We start from the raw sequence: 26193 nt of genomic DNA on the forward strand, positions 1-26193 counted from the left end.
TCTTGAAAGCCACAATACAATGTTTTCCAGAGGAACAGGAAGTCTCAGAGGTAATACTTAGAGAGTCTAATCAGTATTTTGGTCTTGTTCGCACCCATCTTGTAGGGAAGGAGGACATCCCCCATCGAGGGACTGAGCAGGTTTTTCCCACTGAAGTGAGGTAGATAACTTTCTTCTCAGTCTCTCGCTTTATCTCTGAGGAAGTGTGCTATGACTGACCTGGCCAGGATAGGTCAAAGGTTCTAGCACCAATAGTGACGAGATCCCAAAATATCAGAAGTTTCTTTGCCACATTTAAGCTTTAGGATATGTGGTCCATAGGCATAGTCTGGAGTAAGGAAGTGTACAATTTAAATGTGTGCACAAGATGAGCCCATGGCTGGTTCCGAAGACATTAGCATACAACAGTCTTGGGCAGAGACCACCAGACTGGCACATTTTCTTGCAAATGTCTTCAGACATCGGTCTCCTTGTCCATACGGATGAATGTCAACTTACTCTTAAGAGAGGCTTCCATCACCAAAATAGACAGAGTAGAGGATTTGTTCGCATGACAGAGCTTTTGTTGGAGATCAGGAGCTCTTTTCCAATGGACTTTGTCATAGTGGGTTTAGAGAAATGCTTCCTTCAATTCTCCTGAGCATGCTTGAAAGCCTACAGCCTATTGGCCCTCATTCCCTGGTGGGGAGATCCAGATTACAATGCGTAGTGCTTCAAAAGCCTAGGCTATTCAGTGTAGCAGCGTCCTAAAGGATATGGTCTTTGTGGTTTAATGTCAAGTTCACTGGACTGAGCTCTCTTGCAAGACAGACCTCTGGGAGATCGATCCAGGGGGAACTATCTTTCCCTGATGGCCCACCTGGAGTGGTCGGAACTGAGAATGTGAGGAAGAAATGTTTTAGCTTCACTGGGGTGGCAGGAGCTGCACCTGGCAGTGGGGCTGGATGTCTTTCTAGTGTTCAATTTTCCATACCAAAAAAGAGGTTAAGCTACATAACAAGGATAACAAAGAGCAAAACCTGCAGATGCATCCGATGGATTATGAGAAGAGTCTGGCAACTCATGGTCAAGCTATTTGTGGTATAATGGAGGAAGTTAATCCAAAATGTCTGCCATGGAGCCAACTATGTGGGAGGGGCGAAAACAAGGAAGACGTAAGCAATTGGATTTTTTTGGGGGTGTGTTATTACCCATCTCAAGGAATAATCACAACCCTTATCAGGGTGAATCCTCAAAGTTACTAAATAAACCTGAGCTCAAACCCCTGGTAGATATGCACAAAACAGACAGGCTTAACTTAGAACGGTATATAATGTATTTATGCATAATCAAAACAGTAATAAAGTTAAAATGCAAAACAATAAAACTCCCAACCCAGATTAGAAAACTAACATTAAAATGTAATAAACAAAATTACGCCAAAATGACAAAAATCTGAAGAGGAAGCAGGAGATATATATTTTTAAAATTTTAAGTAGAGATAGTGCCTAGAAGTACAAAGTGCCAGTGATAGTTAATGGTCACTGTAGAATGCGGCTTATGTGCAATTTGACTCTGACCAGGATGGAGTGCAGGTCAGATACACCCACCAGGTTAAGTCTGGTCAAAGGGCCTGATTTAGATCTTGGTGGATGGGTTACTCCGTCACAATGGTGACAGATATCCTGTCTGCCAAAATATAAACCCCATAGGCTATAATGTGATTTATATTTCCGCTGACGGGATATCCGTCAACTTTGTGATGGTGTAACAGGTCTGCCAAGATCTAAATCATGCCCAAAGATTTTACCTTTTTGCTCAGAGCCTTATTTCATTTTGGTCAGACTGGGTTGATTCTAGCAGGGAGATGAAGTAAATTACTTTGTTGTCCTGATAGAGTCCCGCCTGCCAAATTTTGAAATTCTTGCGGGCCTCTGGGACATTTCTATCATTGGCAATAGCTACCATCATAGCGTTTTCTGTCAATGTATTGTACGTTTGACTGATGGAAAACTTTGTTTGATTTCAAAAAGAAAATCCCAAAGCAGATTTTTTTTAGACCCCCTCCCCCTTGCCACTGGAGATTTCTCTCATGGTAAGGAGGGGGGGTGGGTGGGGGAGGGGGGAATTGAGCACTTTTCAATGCTCATTACTGCCAGTTTTTTCCAGGCATGACAGTCATACAAAAACAACTGCATGTTCGCCCATCAATATTAGGAGGGCAGACATACAGCCAAAACTCCAACGGCCTATACTTTGTAGGGCTGTTGTAGGAGCTTAGCCACAGCGGAGGCAGCGTAGTCTCCTCCGTCATCAAACTATGGTCTGCTGAATCAAAAATTGGGTGGGCGGGCCATATTTTTAGCTGGGGGGGGATGTCCATCTCGCCAACTTTTAAATCAGGCCCTCGGTCCTTTTAGCCTCCCAGGATCTCAGGAAAGGGACTTAAGAGACTCATTGAGTGTCATGCAGAGACCACTGGCAGGGTCCAGTCCAGGTCCAGTTGCCATTTGTCAGCTGGCAATTGCATAAAAGAGTTCTTGCAGCTTGTTGTATCCCTGTAGTTTTAAAGGCAGGTCAGTCTTACAACCCTTGAATCCCACTTTTATCTTGAGTCCAAAAGGGAGGAGGTCCAGTCCAACAGGGCTTCTCTCAGATCTCAGAAAGCAGGCTCAGTCCTCTTCTGTTCTTCCTCAGGTCCTGCAGAGTTCTAAAGTAGGAGCCAGGAGATGCCACTTTTATGTATGGCACCAGCTAGTGGGTGGAAATGACTCCCGGACAAGCACTAACTAATAGGATAAAAGTTCCCCAGTCCAACTCCACCCACTTTGGGCTTGTCAAGATGACAAAAGTTATCAATCTCACTAAACTTGGACTCTGATGGCTGGGGTGTATGTGGGGAAGAGTACTATGGTAATCCTAGGGCAGGAGCGGTGTGTCTATTGGGGCGTAGGGGCATAGCCTCGTGGCGTGGACGCACCACCGCCTGCAAAGCAGCACTGCAGTCAGTCAGTCTAAGTTCAGGTGTCTCCTCACGCCCTAGTCCCGACACAATATGGTAGTGCGCTGTGCCAGGAGGAAGGGCTGGGCTGGGCTGCTGCAGCTTGAGTGACAGTCCACACTCAGCTGCAGCAGTAGTGCGCATATGTATTTTTGGGCTTTGATCAGCCTGCACATGCGCTTACTTCTTCCCCCTTAGGGAGGGACACAAGGCGTGCTGTTTCATACAGCACCCCCAGGGCAGCAGCCTCCGGGGGTTGAAAAGGGCAAATGGTATTTGTGCCCCCCTAGCCAATCCTGGTGCTGCATGCAGCGCCAGATTGGTTGGTCCACCGCGCAGCAATCCATATTGGGTGCCGCGCGTGGGTGGCTATAATAGAAAATGGCCAGCAAGGGGTTTTGTTTGTTCTGAGAGTTTTCAGCACTGTTAGGACTTGTTTAGGAGCAATCAAAGTACCTAAGCCTGAGTTTAATCAGTGGCTGTTCTATTTAGTTCAAAAGAAACAAGTTCCTAGAAAAAGGAACACAAGATGTTACCACACTAACATCATATGTACAGTGAATGATTAATAAAACATGAAACCAGGGTTTTTGTTTTGTCTGAAAATTAATATTGAAGTTCAAGGCAAAATATATAAATTTCTGTACAAAAAAGTGAACAATCACATAGAATAGGGTGCATACATAGATATAATAAGGATATTCAAGGTGTTGGTTGCTTTTCCTTTGACATATCCAAAAATTAAGTCCAGACTGCTGGGTCACAGTAATTGATTGATTTTAACTCAAAGTCAGAAGAAAATCAAAAGATGACATGAGACAAAATATGCAGAGTTGGACTAAACAAGTCGACGTTTCGGTCTTATTTGGATTTTTCTTAAGACCATCATCAGGACAACATAGTGGTATATACAATTGATGACCCTTTTTTAAATCAAAAGCACGTCAGTTTAAGGTTCTTGACAGCACCAGCACCTTCAATTAATTGCGTTGAGGTCGGGCAAAGAAATAAATCGATTGTGCGTAGAGTACACTTGTAATGAATACAGTGAAGAAGTAGAAAGATTCTGGCAGTTAGTCCAATTTAAGTTGCTAATCAAATAGCTCGAAAATGATTGAAATCATTCGCCACGGAACGTCAATTGAGTACGATCGAGGATCCTCGATCGTACTCAATTGACGTTCCGTGGTGAATGATTTCAATCATTTTCGAGCTATTTGATTAGCAACTTAAATTGGACTAACTGCCAGAATCTTTCTACTTCTTCACTGTATTCATTACAAGTGTACTCTACGCACAATCGATTTATTTCTTTGCCCGACCTCAACGCAATTAATTGAAGGTGCTGGTGCTGTCAAGATCCTTAAACTGACGTGCTTTTGATTTAAAAAAGGGTCATCAATTGTATATACCACTATGTTGTCCTGATGATGGTCTTAAGAAAAATCCAAAAAAGACCGAAACGTCGACTTGTTTAGTCCAACTCTGCATATTTTGTCTCATGTCATCTTTTGATTTTCTTCTGACTTTGAGTTAAAATCAATCAATTACTGTGACCCAGCAGTCTGGACTTAATTTTTGGATATGTCAAAGGAAAAGCAACCAACACCTTGAATATCCTTATTATATCTATGTATGCACCCTATTCTATGTGATTGTTCACTTTTTTGTACAGAAATTTATATATTTTGCCTTGAACTTCAATAATAATTTTCAGACAAAACAAAAACCCTGGTTTCATGTTTTATTAATCATTCACTGTACATATGATGTTAGTGTGGTAACATCTTGTGTTCCTTTTTCTAGGAACTTGTTTCTTTTGAACTAAATAGAACAGCCACTGATTAAACTCAGGCTTAGGTACTTTGATTGCTCCTAAACAAGTCCTAACAGTGCTGAAAACTCTCAGAACAAACAAAACCCCTTGCTGGCCATTTTCTATTATAAACTCTGCCCGAGCCCGCAAGGGTATATTGGGTTGCTCACCTCTTTACATATTGCGCGTGGGTGGAAGCACACTGCAGCAGTCGCACTTTCTATGGCCAATCACTGTGTGACTTCATGTGAAGCCATGCAGTGATTGGCCATTTCGGGATGCACGCTGTCTGTCTGTCTGTCTGTCTGTCTGTCTGGCTGCTCGCTCCCTAGTGTCTGGAGACACACACCGGACAGTCTGCTGGAGCCTGGCCTGCTGCTCGTCGTCGTCGCTCGTGGACTTCACTTGCAGTTGGACTCGTGCAGTCACAAGTGAGTGTGAGTTTGTAAAATCAGCAGGAACATGGGGGTCAGAGGAAGAGGAGCAGGGCCTCAGCGAAAACACACAGCTGAGAGAGACTAAACTTTTGAATAGGCTGCCAAATCCACTTCTACCTGAAAAAAAGAACCTTGGCGGGAGAGAGGGGTATAATGACAGGGCCGGGCAACAAGCAGTGGGATGGGGCGGTTATGTGTATCTGCCCCCGGCAGTCCACATGGCGTCGTGCCGAGGAGCCTGCAGAGTACACACAAACCAGCATATAATATGGATTCCCCCAGAGCGACAGGACACCCACAAAGCACGGGTGCATTAACTGGTTTAGTACTCGGCCCTCACGTGTCAGTGTAATGTGAGGGATTTAACAGGAGGAGAAGAATACAGACGAAGCGGCCACGGGAGACGCGCAGGGAGAGGAGGCTGGGAAAGGGGCAGAAGAGGTGAAGAGGGCAGAAAAAGATCACAGGGCAGAGCGTAGACTGGGTGCATCAGAGTGTAGAAGAGGAGGATAAGGCAAGAGGATCAAAGGGCTTAGGAGGTACGTAAATCTGAGGAGGTACGTAAGGCAGAGGAGGCACGGAGGGTAGAAGAGGCACGGAAAGCAGAGGAGGCGCAGAGGGACGAGGAAGCACGGAGGGTAGAAGAGGCACGTAAAGCGGAGGAGGCGCGGAGGCCAGAGGAGACATGTAAGACAGAGGAGGCTCGTTTAGTGCTGTAAGATATGGGGTATTTTGTAATGTATTTGGATATTTCATGTCTACACTTTAAGAATTGCTTTATAAACATTTTTGCCCTCTTAAATTTGCTGTAAAATGCTCAATTTGCACACACTTTGCAAGTCCCTCTACCCTCGAGTCCCTCCTATGATAGTCGGCTTGCTCGCTATCCACATAACACTTATCATCAACTTTTACGCCTCACCAATTTCAAATGTCACTAGAAGCCCCTGTCCTAGTGTCCTCCCATATCCAATACTAAAATCCAGTGTGAAGCAGCCCTTATGCTCACAATAAACCCAGATACAGACGTCTGGTAGGACAAAAGCAGGGTTTGCTGGCAACCAGATAGTTGATACACAAGAACTGTCCTGGCATCCTGTTCCCTTTCTTTCAAGTGTATATCAGTGTTATATGTAAAGCCAGACGACTTGTCACGCAGGATTTGATACTCAAGCAGAATTCAACACTGCAGTGTCAAAAAGGATGCCCACAGCTCCTACCCTACTTATCGTGTTAGGTTCAGAAAAGTAATTTCTGCCCATTTAGGTAAGCCTATTTACTTCTGCATAGCATTTCAATCCTTTTTCACACCAATTCAAATGCTAATCACTGGCTCGACAAAGTTGGAGAGCAAATTCAAATTACCCTTCAGGACTTCAAGCAGGGAAAGGTAAAAGTTCTAAAAGTTTTTTCCTTAATATTTATTTATATTCTGACTACACCATTACATTGTATTGTAAATAACCATCAAAAATAGTTGCATGATTATTTTTCTGGCGGGTTTCATTCCCGAGATACAGTATTAGGATTATAATATGCACTCTAGTTTTGTGCATAGGACAGCGATCCCTGTCACAGTCGAACATAGCTTTTGTGTGCGAGTCAATGTAAGGCTATGTTCACATTAAATTTGCTGTTAAATACATGCATGCTGCGTTGTGAGCTTAATAATAATTTAAGAGGGAGGTTTGGAATGTCAAATAGATTTATTTTGACCGCTGAAATTGCAGTTTCTACACTGCTATAGTCAAGCTACAATGGTAGGATAAAGCCATATTTTCACTGCAGTATAGTTGATGGCACAATAGGTGCTGCAATTTATTACTAGCAGTTAACTTCAAAGTCCTGGGTACATTTTGTACTACATACTAGGGACTTAAAGGTAAATTAAACATACCAATTTAGAATATGTAAATTTGACCAAGTTTAAAGGTGGAGCACAGGGACATTATGAATGAATAAAATGTGATTTATAAACCGTATGGCTACTCTATGGAGTGTCCCGGCGCTGAGCCTGTCAGTCATCCACAAGTTGAAGTCAGATCATCTAATCTTGTTGGAAGAGCCAGGTCTTCAACCATTTCTTGAACAGAGCGGTAACAGCTACTATGGTTAGCTCAAAAGGGAGTTGGTTCCATGCTAGTGGTCCTAGGTAGGAGAAGGTTCCTCCACCCATTCTCATGCGGCATATCCTAGTAATCCTAATGAAAGCTGTAGGTTGATCACAAGTTTCAATATGGGGATTAGAAACTGATTCTGGCACTAAGGTAACCTGCGCCGGAATGGTGCACAGCTCAGTGGGCCAAAACTAATGTTTTGAAGAGGATTCTTATTTACGGAAGCCAATGAAGGGTCCTTAAGTGCTGGGACACATGTATTCTTGGGGGCAGAATGAGAATTCAGACTGCCGTATTCTGGACCGCTTGAAGCTTATTAAGCAGATAGTCTAGGAGTCCCAGATTTAGGGCATTTCCTGAATACAGCCTAGATGGTAAAAGTGCCTGGATCACCACCTTTCTTGTAGACAAAGAAAGAAAATGCAAGGTCTTTTCTAATGTCCACAGAAGTCCAAAACATATCCCAATCACAGACATAATCAGTGGTTGAAAAGAGAGTTGTCAAATTTAATGGCCAAGTTCTTAACTTTCCCCCCCTGAGGACCTGGGAGTAGGGTGTCTTTGGGCCACAGAGTCTGCCATATGTGAGGGGCATTGGAACCAAAGAGTAGTATTTAGATCTTGACTGCAGTACATTTTAGTTGATGGGTGGTCGTGCAGTGAATAACAGAAGAAAGGCAGGTTTTAATAGACAATGAACAATTGATGGACAAAATGCAAAACAATGTCATACATTCACCCCAGTATAGAGATCTGGGCCTAAATCCATCGTTTTGCATACCTCAGCTCTTTAGTGCACTGTGGCACAGGCTTTTGGGGAGATGAAGTTTTTAACTACTCTGAAGATTTACCCGGAGCTATTACTTGCCTCCTCTATCCACTCTACTAAATATACTTATTTAGTTGTTCTAAACCTGCATAGTATATATTCAGAGCTACCTTACAGGTGACTTTGTCTTCATGAAACTTACTACTACTTTACTACTGGTTAGCAGGGGTAAAGTGCACAGGGTCCAGCAAAAGATAAATAATTCAGGGCGATAAGCAGAAAAAGCAGACTGAAAAATGATAGGAAGAACACATTGGGCCAAAATCACACAGAAAATTAACATATATGTGTAAATATCACAACACGTGTCAGGTGCGGGCCGCCTTACCCTAGTCGGGGTGTAGCTCAGTGACGGGCGTGAGTCCAGAGAGGAAATTAGAGCATTTCTCAGTTCCCCAAATAAAAGAACAATGCAGTCACTCAGGAAATCTTAGTGCTTATTTTATTTGGAAACCAATGCTTTTCGGCTGGTAGACAGCCTTATCACAATCAAGAGGCATTACAGTCACACACCCTTTTGTGCAATGTGACTAAGAAAGGCCTTACAATATACAATATTGTGAAAGATCCCATATTTTATTGTTAATGTATACATCGTAAATCCTAAATCATGTTATTATGCCATGTAAGATGGCAATGACAGCCTTACTTCACCTAATGGTCAAACAATATTTATGAAATGCAATATAGTTAACAGAAATGTGTGCACCAGTGGGCTGGCTCTTCCACCCATTGGCATGCAAACTGCAATGTTACCAAGCTTCGATCAGCAACGTTAGCCACTTCTACTGACACGAATCTTTGGTCAGAAGTGACTTGTAGAGGAAGTACCACTGGAGGCACCATCTTAATGGAAGTGTCTTGACTTTGAATGTGCTTCCTTTCATTTATTAACATACACCTGTCGTGACTGGCTAATCGACATATACATCTATCCAGAAAACTGGGACTTGTCAAACAGTGGATTTGGCTGTTGCACCTTCTTCTCTAAATGTGATTGCCCTATGATGAAATACAGTTGACTCCTTATTGTAGTTATTGTGTTGCCTATTGCTAATAATATCATGTAAGCGCAACCTTTGTCACATGTGAAGGGTCACATTTATAGAGGAAAAAGCTTTAGACATTAAAAACTACAAAATACAATAATTCAATTTAAATATCTAAGCAGACAATTGTCGAGCCAGTCACTCAGGAACCCTAAATAGAGTTTCAGAAGGCTGGATCAAGCAAAAAGCAGAAGATAAATAAAACAGAATCCAGACTTGACTGGTGGGAAAATAAACTAGAAACACTAAAAAAGAGTCAATAACCCACTAAAAAGTAACTGGAGCATTTAGGATGCATCGTAATTATGGTCGCAGTTCCTTATCTAGCAAGAAAAAGAAGTAAAAAGAGAGGAGAAGCAGGAAAAGCCTACAGGAAGGTAATGCTCCATACATAAAGATTGAAACACTAGCAAGCAAAGTATTAACAGAGGAAACCATCCTGGATTGTCAAAGACATGTTGACATATTGTTTCATTTTCTGTTTTGGAACAGAGCAAATAGGAACTCAAGCCCTACTGTAAACAACTAGGGAGTCTGAGGAAGCACCAGAAAAAGTTCTAAAAGTAAGGTGGTTACACGGAAACCAGGCATTGGGCATGTAGTGGAAGTTCAGGTTCTTAAGAAGCCCCTTAGCAAAAAGTAACTAGCATGACGGTCCAAATACACTGAGGTCTGCATTCGCCTGACAGCTGGGAAGAGGCTTGATGAAAGGAAAAAGGGCATTTCTCTCCCAAACGGCCCCAAAGCATCCTTTTGAGTGATACACCAGAAGGCCAGGTTGCCTGATGAAAGGGACCCACTCACCTGCCAGCCCACCCACCACAAGGCACAATAAGCATCAGGCCTAGAGGCCCACTAACAGCCCACAAAGCCTTAACCTTCAGGCCTTGTCTCCCAGTGTAGTGGACAGTGACAAGCAGGTGCAGCCTGGGTCCTCACAACTATGTAAAACAAGCATAGGCAAAAACAATTGCCTTTATTTTTCTACTGAATGCCAACTGCACATCTGTATGCCTGTGTCTCTATGCGTTGCCACATGAAATCCAGATATGGTGGCTTTGCCAATGCTTATTTTGTTCGAAGCCGCTGTGCACCGGTATGCATACGTGCAAGCATATAGGTGAACATGGATATGTAACACATGATTACGGAGTATAACTAAAAATATATTATTTCAGTATGAAATGCATGAGATACAGAATTCAATGCCTGAGGATTCAGTGTACTTCTAAGATTTAAAATAGTCACTCATGCATTGCAATACAATCGCTCTATCGGAGGAAGAATCATACATCAGCAGCCTAGCAAGCAGTGAGAGAAAGGTATACATTGGTTGGAGCCAAATCCCACTATGTACATTTTAAAAACTTTTTAACAATAGGTCTTACAGACATCTGTGCTGTCAAGCCAGGTATGAAAACACTCGTATCTTGTCGTTCACCTTTTCTCGATATAAATGAGAGTAGATAGCACCACATGCCTTCAAAGCTTTAGTAAAATGCTTTTTGTGAGGCAAACTACCACGGTACCATCTGGTCACATCTGGTAGTGGATGTGTAGACTTTCAGGCTGCTAGGCTTGGACTAAACATGATTTATAAAAATAATTGAGGTCTCTTTTTTCTGTCCTATCTCTAAATAACAAATGTGCCTGGCAACGTCAGTACCATTTCCTATTCTAAGTCGGCTCATTAATGAGTATTTGAACGTTGTGAAACATTGAAGCAATGTGGTAAATTTTAATTACCTATACTTAATTTATGCGGTAAAGTTCAATAAGAATAACTCAGTCAAAATAAGAAGGCAGAGTCCGTGGTATCTGAGGTTTAAAGTGGGGTTTATTCCTTAAAAAGGAATTGGTTCGAACCAATGGTAGCATGACCCATCGCCACGAGGGTTCAGGGTGGGAATTGCAATGGACATGTACAATGATTTATTACCAAGAAATCGTATATATAGTCATTTCATACAGTACATTGAATGCAGAAGGCGTAACAGCTGAGAGAAACGAGATAAGAGCAGAAATACGTAACAGGAGGCGTGCACTAGGGCGTACACGGAGGTGTGTGCTAGAAACGTCACAAAAAGGTGTTATAAGTGGGTGGATCCCTAGAAGTATCCTGCAGAGTCAGCAAGAACATGTAGCAGGGATGCGCGCGCAGCAGCATGACGTATGATTGACGTGGAACTGGAGGGTGAAGGGGACTTGACATTTAGCCCTACATGTGGAGACAGAAGTCTGGAGTGTCAGAACAACCTAATCCCAAATCATATCTAATATCTTGTGTTTGAGGAACTGTATTATCTAGAAGGAAAGGTCTCTTGGGCAGAGGCTATTCTATACTGACTGTTAATGCGTGTATATGCAACTGTGTGTCTACGTGTAAAGCAGGGGGCCATGGGCCTACCATGGTAACGGAGGCTATGAATTACTTGCATGGAGACAGAAAGGCCAGGCCCTTTGCTCTGCAGATGGGAAGGATGTTTACCTAAACTACTAGACAGGAATGTATTTTTCGAGGAGCGGAGCAGATAACTTGAAGGCTGAAATACGGTCTTGGTAGGCCGGCAGGCTGAGCCAGGCACCGCTAGCCGCGCAGGGAGTGAGTGAAAGGTCATGGATACAGATACAGGCCCAAGCTGCGGCTTCCAGAGGCAGAAGGCAGGAGAAAGCTTGAATGGCAGAAAACAAGGCCCAACTCGCCAGGGCCAGAAAAACATGAAAGTGCACCATGTAAAGACGTTGGCAAGGCACACTTAGGAACTGAATATCGGACCCATTCATGGTGGATCAGAAAGAGGTCATATTAACGTTGGACGCAAATGTATTTGCGTCTTCATAGCTGGTTGTGGAGGGAACTTACATGTACTAGAAGCAAGTACATGGAGCCGTTGGGGTCTACGATAGGGGACACAATTGATCATAAAAATTCATATTACCTCATTTCCTCCTTGTCCCCTACGGACCCTTCATGATATATCAATCCTCATTAATCTATCAATCTGTTCATGTAACATCATTTACTCTTCTTTCTTCTAATGGCGTTTTGAATGAGGACTTGAATGAGGAATACATGATGTGGCGCACAAGCCGCAAATCGCTGGCCCACATTGCAGGCATAGGCAACAACTGAATACTATGAGAAGGCCAATACCTAGGAAGGATAGGACTTTCCATCCCCAGGCTGACAACGTTGTCCAGAACCAACCGGACCAAGTCCAGGTGCCTGGATTCTGGTGTATTAGACTTGCAATTTTATGAAGACGGGTAATGGCTCTATATACTGTTGGCGCGTTTTCTGGAATGAAAACACAGCAGCTCGACCCGATGACCTTACAGGCTCCGCCCCTATCGGCCAGGATGACGTCAAGGACGAGACGATTTTGAAGAACAACAATCCGCATCGCAGACTGCTCCTCTGTTAAGTTGCCCAGGGCGGAAGTAGTTTCATTCACTACAGCTTCAAGGGTTCTAGTTAATCTTCGTATCAGTTTACTATTAAAGACAGCACCTAGGTAGGGAAAGAAACCTTTATTGAAATCTGTATATTGTTCCCATGCCGTTTCAGTATAGTCGACAATCGGGAGATCTCTCTGTGGTCTATTGTGTACTAGATGGGTGTTTCTATGATAATCAGGAGGGGCTAGAAAAACAGGTGGCAGAAGGAATGCAATATAACAGGTGCCATCCCAATCTAGAGGTAAGCGTATATATGCGGTATGACCACAAATGAAGTAGGAATGACGTGAAGCTTTGAATGTAGACTTGCCCTTATCACTGAATTCGATCACAGTAGTACATCTACTATGACCCAGGTGTACTGAACCATTTTTCCTGACACATAATTCACCTTTGACTGGAAGTACGGACATGGCAGGCAAGACTGGTTCTGTTTCGGATTCAACACTGAGAATCATGAGGTTAAGTGTAAAATTACCTAATCCATATACTTCGTTTTCTAGATCAGTTCCTGTCCTTTTGGGGAGACCCTCCTTGTCAGGGAAGCAGACTTTATGCAGAACGACGTTCAGGTTTCCCCATACCCAGTTACCCTGATATACTACGGAATCGGAATCTAGAGAGTTTATTAAACTAAACCATGCGCCACAGGACCCATTATGTGTGAACGGGTACGGAAAAAGAGGCAGAACTCCCTTGTATTTCTGATAGGGAGTGAGTCGGCCACATATCCAACAGTTAGTAGCATTGCTGGTCTGATGGGAATGATGTAACATACTAATGAATGTATTGTTGCGCAGTGCAAGTCTGTAAGATAACTCGTGCGGGGGCAGTTCACTAAAAGAATGCTCGGCAGTGACGTTGAAGGAAGAAAGTTCGCGCTTGAATATAGGATAGTATATGTGGAGAAGCACACTTGCAGCAATAATCATGAGGCTCAGAAAAAACATAATCAATAAAGTCACAATACAATGGCTGCGGAGAGATTTGCAATATTCACGTTTCTTGAGCTGTTTCTGTCTATCTCTCTCTCTGTTGGGGTCTAGGGGATACATGTCAGAAAACACGTCTAACCGATTCACCTAGGGGAGGACTTAAACAATTAAACTGTCTGACTTGCTAGACCTCAATTTTTCCTTATACTCCTGCTGTGGAGTTTTCTCTATCAGGGGAAGTTTAGAGTCACTAGAATCTGGACAGTCCTTAGAGGGGGAGGGTGAGTCAGTCTCTGGCAATGCACGAAATTTCTTCACGTGACTGGAGTGCAACCACCCTTTTCGGCCCTCGACCTTGATTGCAGTCCTCGTCGTGAGAAGTACCAACTTCGGCGCCTGCCACCTGGGCTCCAGCGGACTTTTCCTGTCGAAATTTCTTACAAGGACGACATCTCCTGGAACAACATCATGCGGTTTCACCTCGGTGTTGTCGGGAAAGGCTGCAGCGACCTGTGAACGACATGATTGTAGTGCAGACATCAAGGAGGCAAGGTAATCTGTCAACATATTACAATCGACATCAGTGATCTTTCTTGGCAAAGGCGTCCCCCACATATTCGGTGGTCTACCAAAGACCACCTCATACGGGGATAGCCCTGTTCTGGAATGCGCGACCATTCTCATGTAAAAAAGGGCGACTGGCAAAGCTACGATCCAGTCGACACCCTTCTCCTTACAGATTTTTGCTAGACGAGTTTTCAGGGTCTGATTGTGTCTCTCTACGAGACCTGCTGCTTCAGGATGTCGGACACAGTGGAACTTCCATTGGTAGCCGAGCAGGAGAGATACCTGCTTCATGAGCTCGGACGAGAATGGCTGACCGTTGTCTGAGTACACAACACGGGGCAAACCATATCGAGGGAAGAATTCACGAACCAGCTGCTTGGCAGTGGTCGGAGCAGTATAATCTGGGACTGGATATGCTTCTGTCCAACGGGAAAGTGCACAAACAACTACGAGGACATATTTAAAACCTCGACAACGTTCCATCTGAATATAATCCATCTGGAGGACTTCAAAAGGGTGATTGGGAGGATGAAAACCACCTTGCTCTACGGGAACGCCTTTACCTGGGTTGAACTGACAACAAATCATGCAAGTACGCACTTTCGGTTTGGCTGCTGCTCGTAAGTGTTTATTGAACCAGAGATGTTGAATACTGTCTAACATGGCTTTTTCTCCTAAATGTGCTGGACTGTGTACGGTATTAATGATAACTTGAACCATAGAGTCGGGGAGAAACCATGTGGATTTTCCCTTTGTCATCCATCCTTGATCTGTCTGGGTCCCTCCTAGTTCAATCCATTTCTTGATTTCGCCTGGTGTAGCATGTGTCTGTATGTCAATTACATCTAGGGCGGGATCCTTAACTGTCATGCAATGTGTCGGTGTCGCGACTATGGTCTTTGTCAGGTCAGTGGCGTGAATCTGGTTCTGAGCTGTATGTTTTGCGGTTCGATCTGCCAGGTCATTACCCTGGGAAATAGTATCTGTAACTTTTGTATGTGCCTTACACTTCATGAATGATATCGCTGTAGGCAGATGTATTGCATCTAATAGAGTTTGAATGAGGGGACCGTGTTGAATTTTGGCACCGTGAGAAGTCAAAAAACCTCTCTCTCGCCAGAGGACACCGAAGTCGTGAACAACTCCGAATGCATAACGGGAATCTGTGTATATGTTAACTCTCTTGTTCTCGGCTTGAATACAGGCTTGTGTCAGAGCAATGAGCTCTGCTGCTTGTGCTGACAGAATGTCAATACAATTTGTTTCTATGATTTCAGTTTCTGTTGTGACTGCGTAGGCGGCCACTAATTCTCCTGTACTTGTTCTCATGCATGAACCATCCACGTAAAGTGTCAGGTCTGGATCTGGTAATGGAGTGTCTGTCAAGTCTTGTCTGGGTTTCGTCGTGATAGTAATGACTTCAATGCAATCATGTGCCAATGGGTCTGTTTCAGTTAATGGCAAAAGTGTAGCAGGATTCAATGTATTACAACATCTAATTTCTATGTGTGGCTGAAATAATGTCAATTCATAACCTGTCAATCTTGCTATAGTCAAGTGTTGAGTCTGTGTTCGATTTAAAAGAACTTCCACGGAGTGTGGAACTTGTACTGTCAATGGATGTCCTAACACTATTGAATCACTTTGTCTGATTGCTAGAGCTGTTGCTGCAACTGATTTCAAGCACGCAGGCAGAGCCTGGGCTACTGGATCCAATGTACTAGAAAAGTAAGCACACGGTTTGTGTGAACCTGCTTGATCCTGCGTGAGTACCGATAATGCAGTACCTTCACGTTCTGTGACGAAGAGTGTAAAAGGCTTACTGTAGCATGGTGTTGCTAAAACTGGTGCTTGACATAAGGCTTTCTTTAAGTCGTCAAAAGCTTGTGTATGTTCCTGAGTCCAAGGGAGGACAGTCGAAGACGCTGCCTCCTGAGTTGTTAACTGAATGAGTGGCTTTGCTAGAAATGCATACTGAGAGATCCATTGTCTACAGTAAGAAGTGAGGCCTATAAAAGCCTGCACCTCCTTTTGTGTCTTGGGTGGTAGCATACCTGCAATTAACTGGATGCGATCGGGCGTTAGCTGCCTCCCCCATTTGGACAGCAAGTGACCTAAGTAAACAACTTGCTGAACACAGAATTGCAGCTTCGAAAGGGATACCTTGTGCCCCTTGTCAGCCAGGAAATGTAAAACCGTCAGTGATGCTAGTTCACATTCAGGTTCGCTTCGAGCGGTGATCAGCAGATCATCGACATACTGGAGTAGGGCAGTGTTTTCAGGCATGTGTATACTGTCGAGTTGTCGTTTCAGTGCTTGGCTATAGATGCTGGGGCTTTCTGTGAATCCTTGAGGTGCGCGTGCAAATTTGAAGCTTCTTTGAAAAGAATCCGAAAAGGTATTGGCTTTCCGGGTCAATTGGGACACTAAAGAAGGCGTTCTTAAGATCAATAACAGTAAAGAACGTTGCTTCAGAATCAATAGCTGTCAATAGAGATGAGATATCTGGGACCACAGGGTACTGCGGTACAATGCATTTATTCAATTCGCGCAAGTCAATAACTAATCGGTAGACTGGTGGTGCATTGGGATCTGTACGTTTAAGAATTGGAATGAGAGGAGAATTACATAAATTCGAGTTGGTTTCTATAACCACTCCTTGTGCAATGAGCTCTTCAATGATTTTCAGTAAAGCCACTACAGCATCGGGGGGTAACTTGTATTGTCGAATTCGTGGTAAAACAACACCTGGCTTGAGTGTGACTCGATACGGTGTAATGTGCATACAACCTACATCAGTGGGGCCTTGCGCCCATAAATGTGCAGGTACATTCTGTAATCGGGGATCAATATCTCTCAACACATAGTGACCTTTAAAGTCACGTAGAAACAACCGTACTCCTTCCGGAGAACAGCAAATAACAGCTCCTAGAGCTTTCAGAGTCTTGATACCTAACAGGTTTTCTGGACATGACTTTGTGAGCAGTAAATCTGTAGTACGTGTCAATGGACCGACTGCAAGGGGAAGTGGTTGCGATACTTCATTAATAATAGGCTTGCCGGAAAAACCAAGGGAAACATTCTGGGAGCCTGAGAGGGGTGCCCCTGGGACCTCGTCATGACTTATTGTTGTTCGGCTTGCCCCTGTATCAATTAAAAACTTTCTGTCTTTCCCTAATACTTGACTATGTACATAAGGGCCCTCTTGATCTACAGGAACCTCAATAAGAGGCAAGCCAACTTCCCTCTCTAGGCTGTTTCATGTGTATCGCTGGTAATCGGGATAATCAGTCTGGGCATACTGGTACATCTGCTGCGATGCATGCTGAGTTGCAGCAATCGGTTGAGGTTGTGGCACTGCTACTGTCTGTCCTGTCTGTTGTGAGGCTTGCATAGGCTGAATATTCTGTGGTACTTGTTGTTGGACCTGGTCCTGTCTAGGAGGACGCGGTCTCTCTTTAGTTTTTCCAGTAAGTATATTATGTTTCAAAACAGCACAATTGTTTATATAGTGACCTGGCTGTTTGCAATAGTTGCATGTCCCTTTAACAGGAGCTGGTGAATTATTTGACTGTGCCGTGCCCTTTTTCTGACCGTCAGCTGGAACTGACTGAGCAACTAACATTTTCATTTTCGTGTCTTTCATGCGTCTTTGTTCGTGTTCGTGTTCCTCTCTAATTCTATTCTGGTGGTACTGTAACATCTGTAACATTTGTGAAGGTGTATTTGCTTGCCATGTGCTCTCGACTTTCTGTACACGATTCTTAACTTGGGGCAGGGAATTTTCAACTAGCTTTGTTACAAAAAGATGTGGATATGACTCGCTACTTGCTTTCAGGCCACTATTAATACCAAAACATTTTTCAAATCTGGAATAAAAATCGCTAGTGTCTTCATCGGTTTTCTGTTTACAGGCTGAGATAGCATCCCAGTCCTCCTTTTTAGTTGCTAATAAACGTGGCAATACTTGCACTAACAATCCTGGTAATTTTTTAGATTTGTACCCAAGCCCTGTTCCTGGGGTACGAGTTTTTTATTCGTCTTCTAATGCAGCCCAATCTATCTTTTGGTCTCCTACCTCCCAATCCTTTTCTTTCAGTTTCTCGTAAATACCGGAAGGCATTAACACTTTCAATATTTTCATAATGTCGGGGTAGGTGTAATCCCCCATGAGTAACATGTCTTTGATCTCGCGGTGGAAACCTGCTGGATCTTTATCGTGACAGGGCACTAATTTCTTCATTTCTAACAGTTCCATTTTCGTTATGGGCGTGTACACAAACACGCGTCTAAAGGAATCATCAGCATTCAGGACTGGATGCACTTCTCGCAAGGGGTTCTGTCTGTCTATGTAATACATTTTTCTTTCTACGGGTGGAGCTGGAACAAACCGTGTATTCAGGAAAGTATTATACCTGTGTCGATGTTCTAGAATTACTTTAATCAGGTCGGTACCTAGACCTCTCCATTGTGGCGAGAGTAGTTCTATTAATATATCAGGTAAGGGACCTGGATCAGAATGTTGGCCTTTGAATAATGTAATGAGATGCTGAACCATATATATGCCAGCTAATTTCTGTTCATCAGGGGAAAGATTTAAAAAAGTCTGCACTAAACCATCATCACTATATTTATCAGGATCGTCAGTCCATTGTACGGCTGACCTGGCCAGTTCTTGTTCATCCATGGAATTGAGTACATGGTACCCCATGCGTTCTTGAAGTATTCTATCAGTAGCCTGGAATAGATGTTCGGGGGTCTTTGGATTTGACATGGCAGCTTGGAATATTCTTTTACTTTCCGGACGTACCGGACGCATTGAATTATTATAGGGCCTTCCTTTACCTACATATGCTATCATTTCTCTAACTGGTAATTGTGATTGTCCTGTTGCCGTTTCTGGTGCATCCTCCTCCCCTGAGGATTCGACCTTGTCTGATTCTATATCTGGTTCTGACTGTCTTCTTTCATGTATTTTTATTACTGCAGTTCTGATTCTTTGATACATGTTTTTTATACAACTCTGTTTATCATGGTTCCCGTCTGCGATATTCTGACCCCATCTATTAAGTGCTCTCATTTCTTCCGGGTCTACACCCGGCCTATCTTGTTCTCTTATTAGGCAGTTTATGAAAAACCGTAATATCTTGGCTTGAGTGTCAACTTTCTGGTGAGCCATGGCCTCGCCAATGCTTTCAGGGCCTTCCCCTGTTTGAACAAAATGATATATTCTGTCTAGATGATCAACCATTCCTGGTAGTAGCAGTAAAAAGTTGGTAACCCGTCTTAGGCGTACTGATGCGAGCATCAATCTGTCGTCATTTTTACCGGGTACTGGATCATATCTACAGTCTGAGAGACGTTCTTTAAGTATGTCATAATCGGCTGATTTAGGTGTACGTTGTTGCGCTAGATCCCTATAAGTCAATCGGAGTGCTGGTGGCGGTGTTTGAAAACCTATCGCACCTCCCGAGGTGCCAGGACCAAAAGGATTGAATGGGTTAGTGATCGGAAGAATAGGTGCAGGAAGGGTTGGGGGAACAGGTACAGGGGGTGGAACGGGAGAAGGAGTTCGTTGCGGAGGTGGGAGTAGATGATTTTGGGGTGGAGTACCATCGGCGGGTAGTGGTTGAGCATGTGGATTTGTATATGCGGGAGCTACGTCATCTAGATAGGAAGAAAGGAATATGTCCTTTGTGGTCTTGTGATGTACTTTAGTCGGGAGCAAGGGAGGGGGCAGATCTTTCGGTATTTACGGAGTGGCCTTAGGTAAACCCTCGGCCAGCAAAGGATACATACCATTCATAAGAGTGTTTCGTTGTCGGTCTACTTGTTCTGTTTTTACTCGTATCCCCTCCTCAACTAATGCGTTTTCTTGGGCTTTGTCTGAATCCTCTTTATGTTTCTCTGCTTTTCTGAGTGCTTTCTCTGTGCGCCTATGCGATTCTTTACGCCATAGTTCAATGGCGTCCTTCTGTGACTGTCTGGCTTTCTTTTTCCACAACACTTCCTCTACTCTCATGATGCACTCGGCATCCCATGTCCCTACAGCGGGCCATCTTTGACTCTCTGCTAAATCTTTAGTATAGTCTACCCACAAATCGAGATATAATACAGCGTCTAGGCCGTGCTTGTGGTACATAAAGTGCCCTGGAGTGTCCCTAGGTGGAACAGGCACTGCTTCTTCTAGAATCCCTTTTCTAGTTCCTATCTGTCTTAGTTTGGAGAACAGCGGCATGTTTAAGTCGTGCTACTCTGGGCTTGATACTTACTCGAATTTGGACACAGCTAATACAGTAAACACAATAATGCAGATCGAACAATCACTCATACCACGACATTAAAACATACTAAAACATTTCAGAGCTAACAATAACGATTAGAATAAAACTAGTTAATTGCATACTTGATATACTGCTAAACAGTACAGATACACCGCTAAACAGTGCAGACCGGGTCTGCGTACCCAAACCCGTCTTGACCGGCACAAACTAATGCGCTCGTCTAGATGCGTCCCCAGCAACGGTACTCACCGGGAAGCACGGAACAGAAGGCCTCGGAAACTCGACACTGGACTGGACTCGACTGGACTCGACTCGTGACGTAAGCACTTCGGAACTTCGGAACTGGTGGGCCTCCGGATACCTCGGACTTTGCTCTCTCAGCTAGGCTCTGGTCGGGATCCTCCGCACTCCTCACCGCCTCGTCTGGGTGTCGATCGCAGCCTCAGTCACCTCCGTTGGCCTGAGGGAGATACAGGAAATCCTGCGGGTACGCGTAGTTGTCCGTCAGCGCTGTGGCAGGGGACCGGGCCTGCAACGCACCGCCGGCGCGTAAGGTGGGGGAGGGGTCCCTGTTCGGGCGCCAAATTATGTGGTAAATTTTAATTACCTATACTTAATTTATGCGGTAAAGTTCAATAAGAATAACTCAGTCAAAATAAGAAGGCAGAGTCCGTGGTATCTGAGGTTTAAAGTGGGGTTTATTCCTTAAAAAGGAATTGGTTCGAACCAATGGTAGCATGACCCATCGCCACGAGGGTTCAGGGTGGGAATTGCAATGGACATGTACAATGATTTATTAACAAGAAATCGTTTATATAGTCATTTCATACAGTACATTGAATGCAGAAGGCGTAACAGCTGAGAGAAACGAGATAAGAGCAGAAATACGTAACAGGAGGCGTGCACTAGGGCGTACACGGAGGTGTGTGCTAGAAACGTCACAAAAAGGTGTTATAAGTGGGTGGATCCCTAGAAGGATCCTGCAGAGTCAGCAAGAACATGTGGCAGGGATGCGCGCGCAGCAGCATGACGTATGATTGACGTGGAACTGGAGGGTGAAGGGGACTTGACATTTAGCCCTACATGTGGAGACAGAAGTCTGGAGTGTCAGAACAACCTAATCCCAAATCATATCTAATATCTTGTGTTTGAGGAACTGTATTATCTAGAAGGAAAGGTCTCTTGGGCAGAGGCTATTCTATACTGACTGTTAATGCGTGTATATGCAACTGTGTGTCTACGTGTAAAGCAGGGGGCCATGGGCCTACCATGGTAACGGAGGCTATGAATTACTTGCATGGAGACAGAAAGGCCAGGCCCTTTGCTCTGCAGATGGGAAGGATGTTTACCTAAACTACTAGACAGGAATGTATTTTTCGAGGAGCGGAGCAGATAACTTGAAGGCTGAAATACGGTCTTGGTAGGCCGGCAGGCTGAGCCAGGCACCGCTAGCCGCGCAGGGAGTGAGTGAAAGGTCATGGATACAGATACAGGCCCAAGCTGCGGCTTCCAGAGGCAGAAGGCAGGAGAAAGCTTGAATGGCAGAAAACAAGGCCCAACTCGCCAGGGCCAGAAAAACATGAAAGTGCACCATGTAAAGACGTTGGCAAGGCACACTTAGGAACTGAATATCGGACCCATTCATGGTGGATCAGAAAGAGGTCATATTAACGTTGGACGCGAATGTATTTGCGTCTTCATAGCTGGTTGTGGAGGGAACTTACATGTACTAGAAGCAGGTACATGGAGCCGTTGGGGTCTACGATAGGGGACACAATTGATCATAAAAATTCATATTACCTCAGCAAGACACAGTGTTTCACCTTTTTCCATAAATGAAGGTACATGACATGCCCATAGAGTACTACATTTAACGTGTCTCTGAACTCTGAAATGTTGATCTTTCTTACAAAGATGCCTCAAAGTCTTTTTTTCACACTTCTCACATTCTACTTCGTGATAAATGTTAAATGGGTAAATAACAGAGTAAAGCCACCTTCCAGTATATCACCTTACATTTCTGGTGACATCTTCTGCTCTAATCATTGCAGTAATTCAGTGACCTGCACATCCAGCTCTCTCAAACCTGATACAATAAGCTAAGAAAATACTCAGCTTCATTTATTCTGATAACTATCTTTGAACACGCAGGCCAAATAGAAGCAGAGGTGAATTCGAAATTATTAAGAACCTGGTTCCTTGACGAGAAAGAATGAGGCCGTCATCTAAACAGTACAAATAACAGTGAATGTGAGATCGCACACACATGTAGCATATGCTGCCGATGTGCCAGAGGGTGAGGGTTGTGAGATGCACTTTGACAATGGCAGAACAATCTTTACATTGGTGCTGATGATAACTACAATAACTCTTCCTTTTTGAAGGCAACTGTAGCTATCATTGGTGCTTCAACATTTTTAACAACCCGATCTACGTTACTTCAAAATGAGGCACACAATATAATAAAATCAAAACAATTTATGACTTTTTGCTATGCATGAATAATATTGCTTTTATGACGTTTGCTATGGATGAATCATGTTGCTTTTTTGTGGCTTTACAATACTCACCGAGAAGTGCTAAACAGTTGAGTCCCGCTGTTTGTATATGCGCATTTTCAGGGTACTTTAAAACAGCTTGTGCAATGCCTTTGTGGGCTTCATGTGATACCAGGATGTTTAAAAAGTTGACTAAAGTAGATTGAAAATGTAATTAGTTTAGATCTTGTAATTTTGCAGGAACCAAATAAAAGTCCTTTAACAGTAATGACTGTACTCTAAAATATAGATTATGTAAAGATACCCTCCTCCCCCGCATCTGAAAGCAAAATACATTGGTTAACAAATATATTCTGTCTTTAAGCACAGATAAACTTGCATATGCAAAACACATGTAGCCTACATACAGGCAAATGGAACACTATAGAAAAAGTGCTATTCGTTCTGCATTTTTATTTCCAAAATGTCTAGACTAGTCAGGTCACAATTCACAAATGTTATCCAAAAAGTGTTTATCTGCAAGTTTTGAGTTATGGTGCAATAATACAGTTATATTATTTGCCCTTTCACACTGCTTGAATCAAACATAGCCACCTTCAGTCCGCTAATCCCATCACATTCTAAACTGATGAACATGACAGCTTATTTATCTTCGGTAATGCTCTTTCCTGTGGATACTCTAACCCGATATTCCTCATTTTTCAAATTACCCCAGAAGCCAGCCTAGATCTGAGTCTTCTCAAAGCAACTGCTACTGCACACCTATAGGTGGCACCATTGCCACTGTGGCGGCCTCACGCTGTACCATTAAGTTACAACACAGATCTTTAAAGGCGTCAACCCTCAACTCCGATATCACTTTTAAATGGAGTTCTTCTGCGCCCTCAGAAACAAATCGAAGGTAACAGACTGTAGTGTGATAGTCTGTCAAATATATCTTGCAACCTTTTATATAGTCCACTCCACAGTTTGGGTTAAAGGAAGGGCAGTGAGAATCTGTGCTTAGTTATGTATCCATCAGAAAGAGCATTACTGCAACTAAATAAATTGTTCTTCTGATGGATAATTCTAACCTCAGATTCCCCACCTTCTGACCAGATACCAAATCAGTGCCACGTAAAAGGTGGAGGGTCTGGTGAGTGGACGTCCATCAGGAAGTGCTGGAGAACAGAGTGGTATAAAGCTGCCCTCCCTACAGACAAAATAGTATTGCATTTTAGAGGTGTGTAAGGATGCACATGGCACTGTATAGCAGATGTCTAATAGCGGAACACTTCTTCCCAACGCCTTAGTGGCGGCCTTAGCGCAAATGGGCTTGAAGGCCCTTGAGAGGCTTCTTTTTTTAGCCAAACCATAGTACAGTTTAATACAAATGACAATCCAACTAGATAGGGTCTGCTTCAGGACCACCATCCCCTCCCAATAAACAGCTCATTATCTCCCAAGTGCTAGGATCTAACCGAAGAAGAATTTCCTTATACTTAGAGGGGTGTCGTGGTGCAAAGAAGGCAGGTAGAGTGATGGAATATCCCGTGTGGACTGGGGATACCACCTTTGGCAGGAAGAAGGTGTAAGCTTTCAGGACCAATTTGTTCAGAAACAAATAGACCTATGGTTGCACTGACAGTGCCTGCAGCTCACATACACTGGGTACCTGCAATGAGGAATACCATCTTAATGATCAGCAATTTTAATATGCAAATCTATATAGGATTGAACAGCGTGCTCATAGCATGCACATGAGAACAAAGTTAAGAACCCATATAGGGGTGTGAACTTAGTAAAATATCTACTGGTCCATGGATCAAGATGCTTCATAAATCTACTTGGCCTATACAAAAAATGCACTTGTCCCTTTGGTGACCCTCAGTGAGGTGCCAAATTATGGCAGCAATCTCACTGTGTAAGAGCTCTGATAATAGCCTCTCTGATTAAGCCGGGGTTTAGATTAAAGCAGGGTTTGGATCCTAGCAATTTACCAGATTTTGCCACCTTTCCTCTGATCTACACAATGGGGCTGGAAGTAGCAAGAAGTGGTAGTTCTATGGTTGGAATACCCTTTTAAATCTATGCAAACCGACAAATGTGCCTGTTTAAAGGTTTCCCCCAGCTCTTCTCTAACCTTTTCCCACAATGAAGAAGTTTGGAAATGTACTCATGACAATGGCAGAGATAACATTTCTTCCAGGGTGGGAAAAAAAGGTCGGATGGAAAGTGAACTTGCAAACGTTTTGCTGATTTTTGCATGAGTAAATCTACAAATGCATATTTGCTCGCCCTAAAATGCAATTCACAAATATTTTCTAAGGCTATGATTTCCAAGCCTACGTCGTAAATTCTTTGGAATCTGCACTAATGCAAAGGCAAATATCAAGGGGGCACTTTTGCTACATTGTTTAAGAAATGAGCCTCTAATGGCGTTACCCAAGAACTTTTCTCTTAACTAAAAATCTATCTATCTATCTATTTATCTATCTATCTATTTATCTATCTATATATCTATCTACCTATCTATCTACCTATCTATCTATCTATTTATTCCCTGGCTTGAATGTGTGTGGTAGCATTCTGCTCCTTCGGAGGGAGCATATAGGCACACAAATAGTTTCTTTAACTTCCAGGGACTACTATGGCAATAAGTGCTTTTTGAGACCAAAGAATATATTTGCTGTTAGCCAATGTTTTTGTAATGATAAGGGGCCAGCAGCTCCCACAAAAATAAAGTTTTAGAAAAACCATGGCAAAACAAAAAAAAACATTGACACCTACTGGCTTTGTCATTGCTTGTTAATTTTTATGCCTTCCATAATCTCGTCGAAACTGGTTTTCCACTGATTTTCCGCTATGAATATTTTTGGCATATACTAGCAAGTACTAAACGTGTTACTTACCTGTAACTGCAGTTATCCAGAATTAGTATCTTTCATAGATTCACATGCCGGATTCATTCCCCGTCGTTGGGATGGGAGTCCCCGGTACATAAATAAAGGAATGTCTCCTTAGACATATAGAGTAATAGGCCAAGGGCCTTACATTAGTAAAATATCCATGTCCTTTTGTAAAAAGGACCAAACTCTAGAGAAGTGCCAATCAGATATCACCACCCTCTGGAACCTTCCTGGAAGGCACTCTAGTCCCTCAGATTTTCGTAAGCACAGTGCTAAGTAGGTGAATCATAGAGAACTAGGTGAGCCCTTCCAGGGGAGGTGGGTGGATTGCATG

General features: G+C 43.3%; 1 protein-coding gene across 1 annotated transcript in view; it reads right to left on the reverse strand.

The window, feature by feature from the left end:
- Positions 1-26193, reverse strand: part of LRRK2 (leucine rich repeat kinase 2) — a 2096839-nt gene that overhangs the window by 1808163 nt on the left and 262483 nt on the right. The window contains exon 8 of the mRNA XM_086967213.1: positions 23044-23163. Within this exon, the coding sequence (XP_086823339.1) occupies positions 23044-23163 (120 nt within the window). The remainder of the gene's footprint in view (positions 1-23043; positions 23164-26193) is intronic.

The sequence above is a fragment of the Lissotriton vulgaris genome, chromosome 1_1 (assembly GCF_964263255.1).
Source record: "Lissotriton vulgaris chromosome 1_1, aLisVul1.2, whole genome shotgun sequence".
Taxonomy (NCBI): domain Eukaryota; kingdom Metazoa; phylum Chordata; class Amphibia; order Caudata; family Salamandridae; genus Lissotriton; species Lissotriton vulgaris.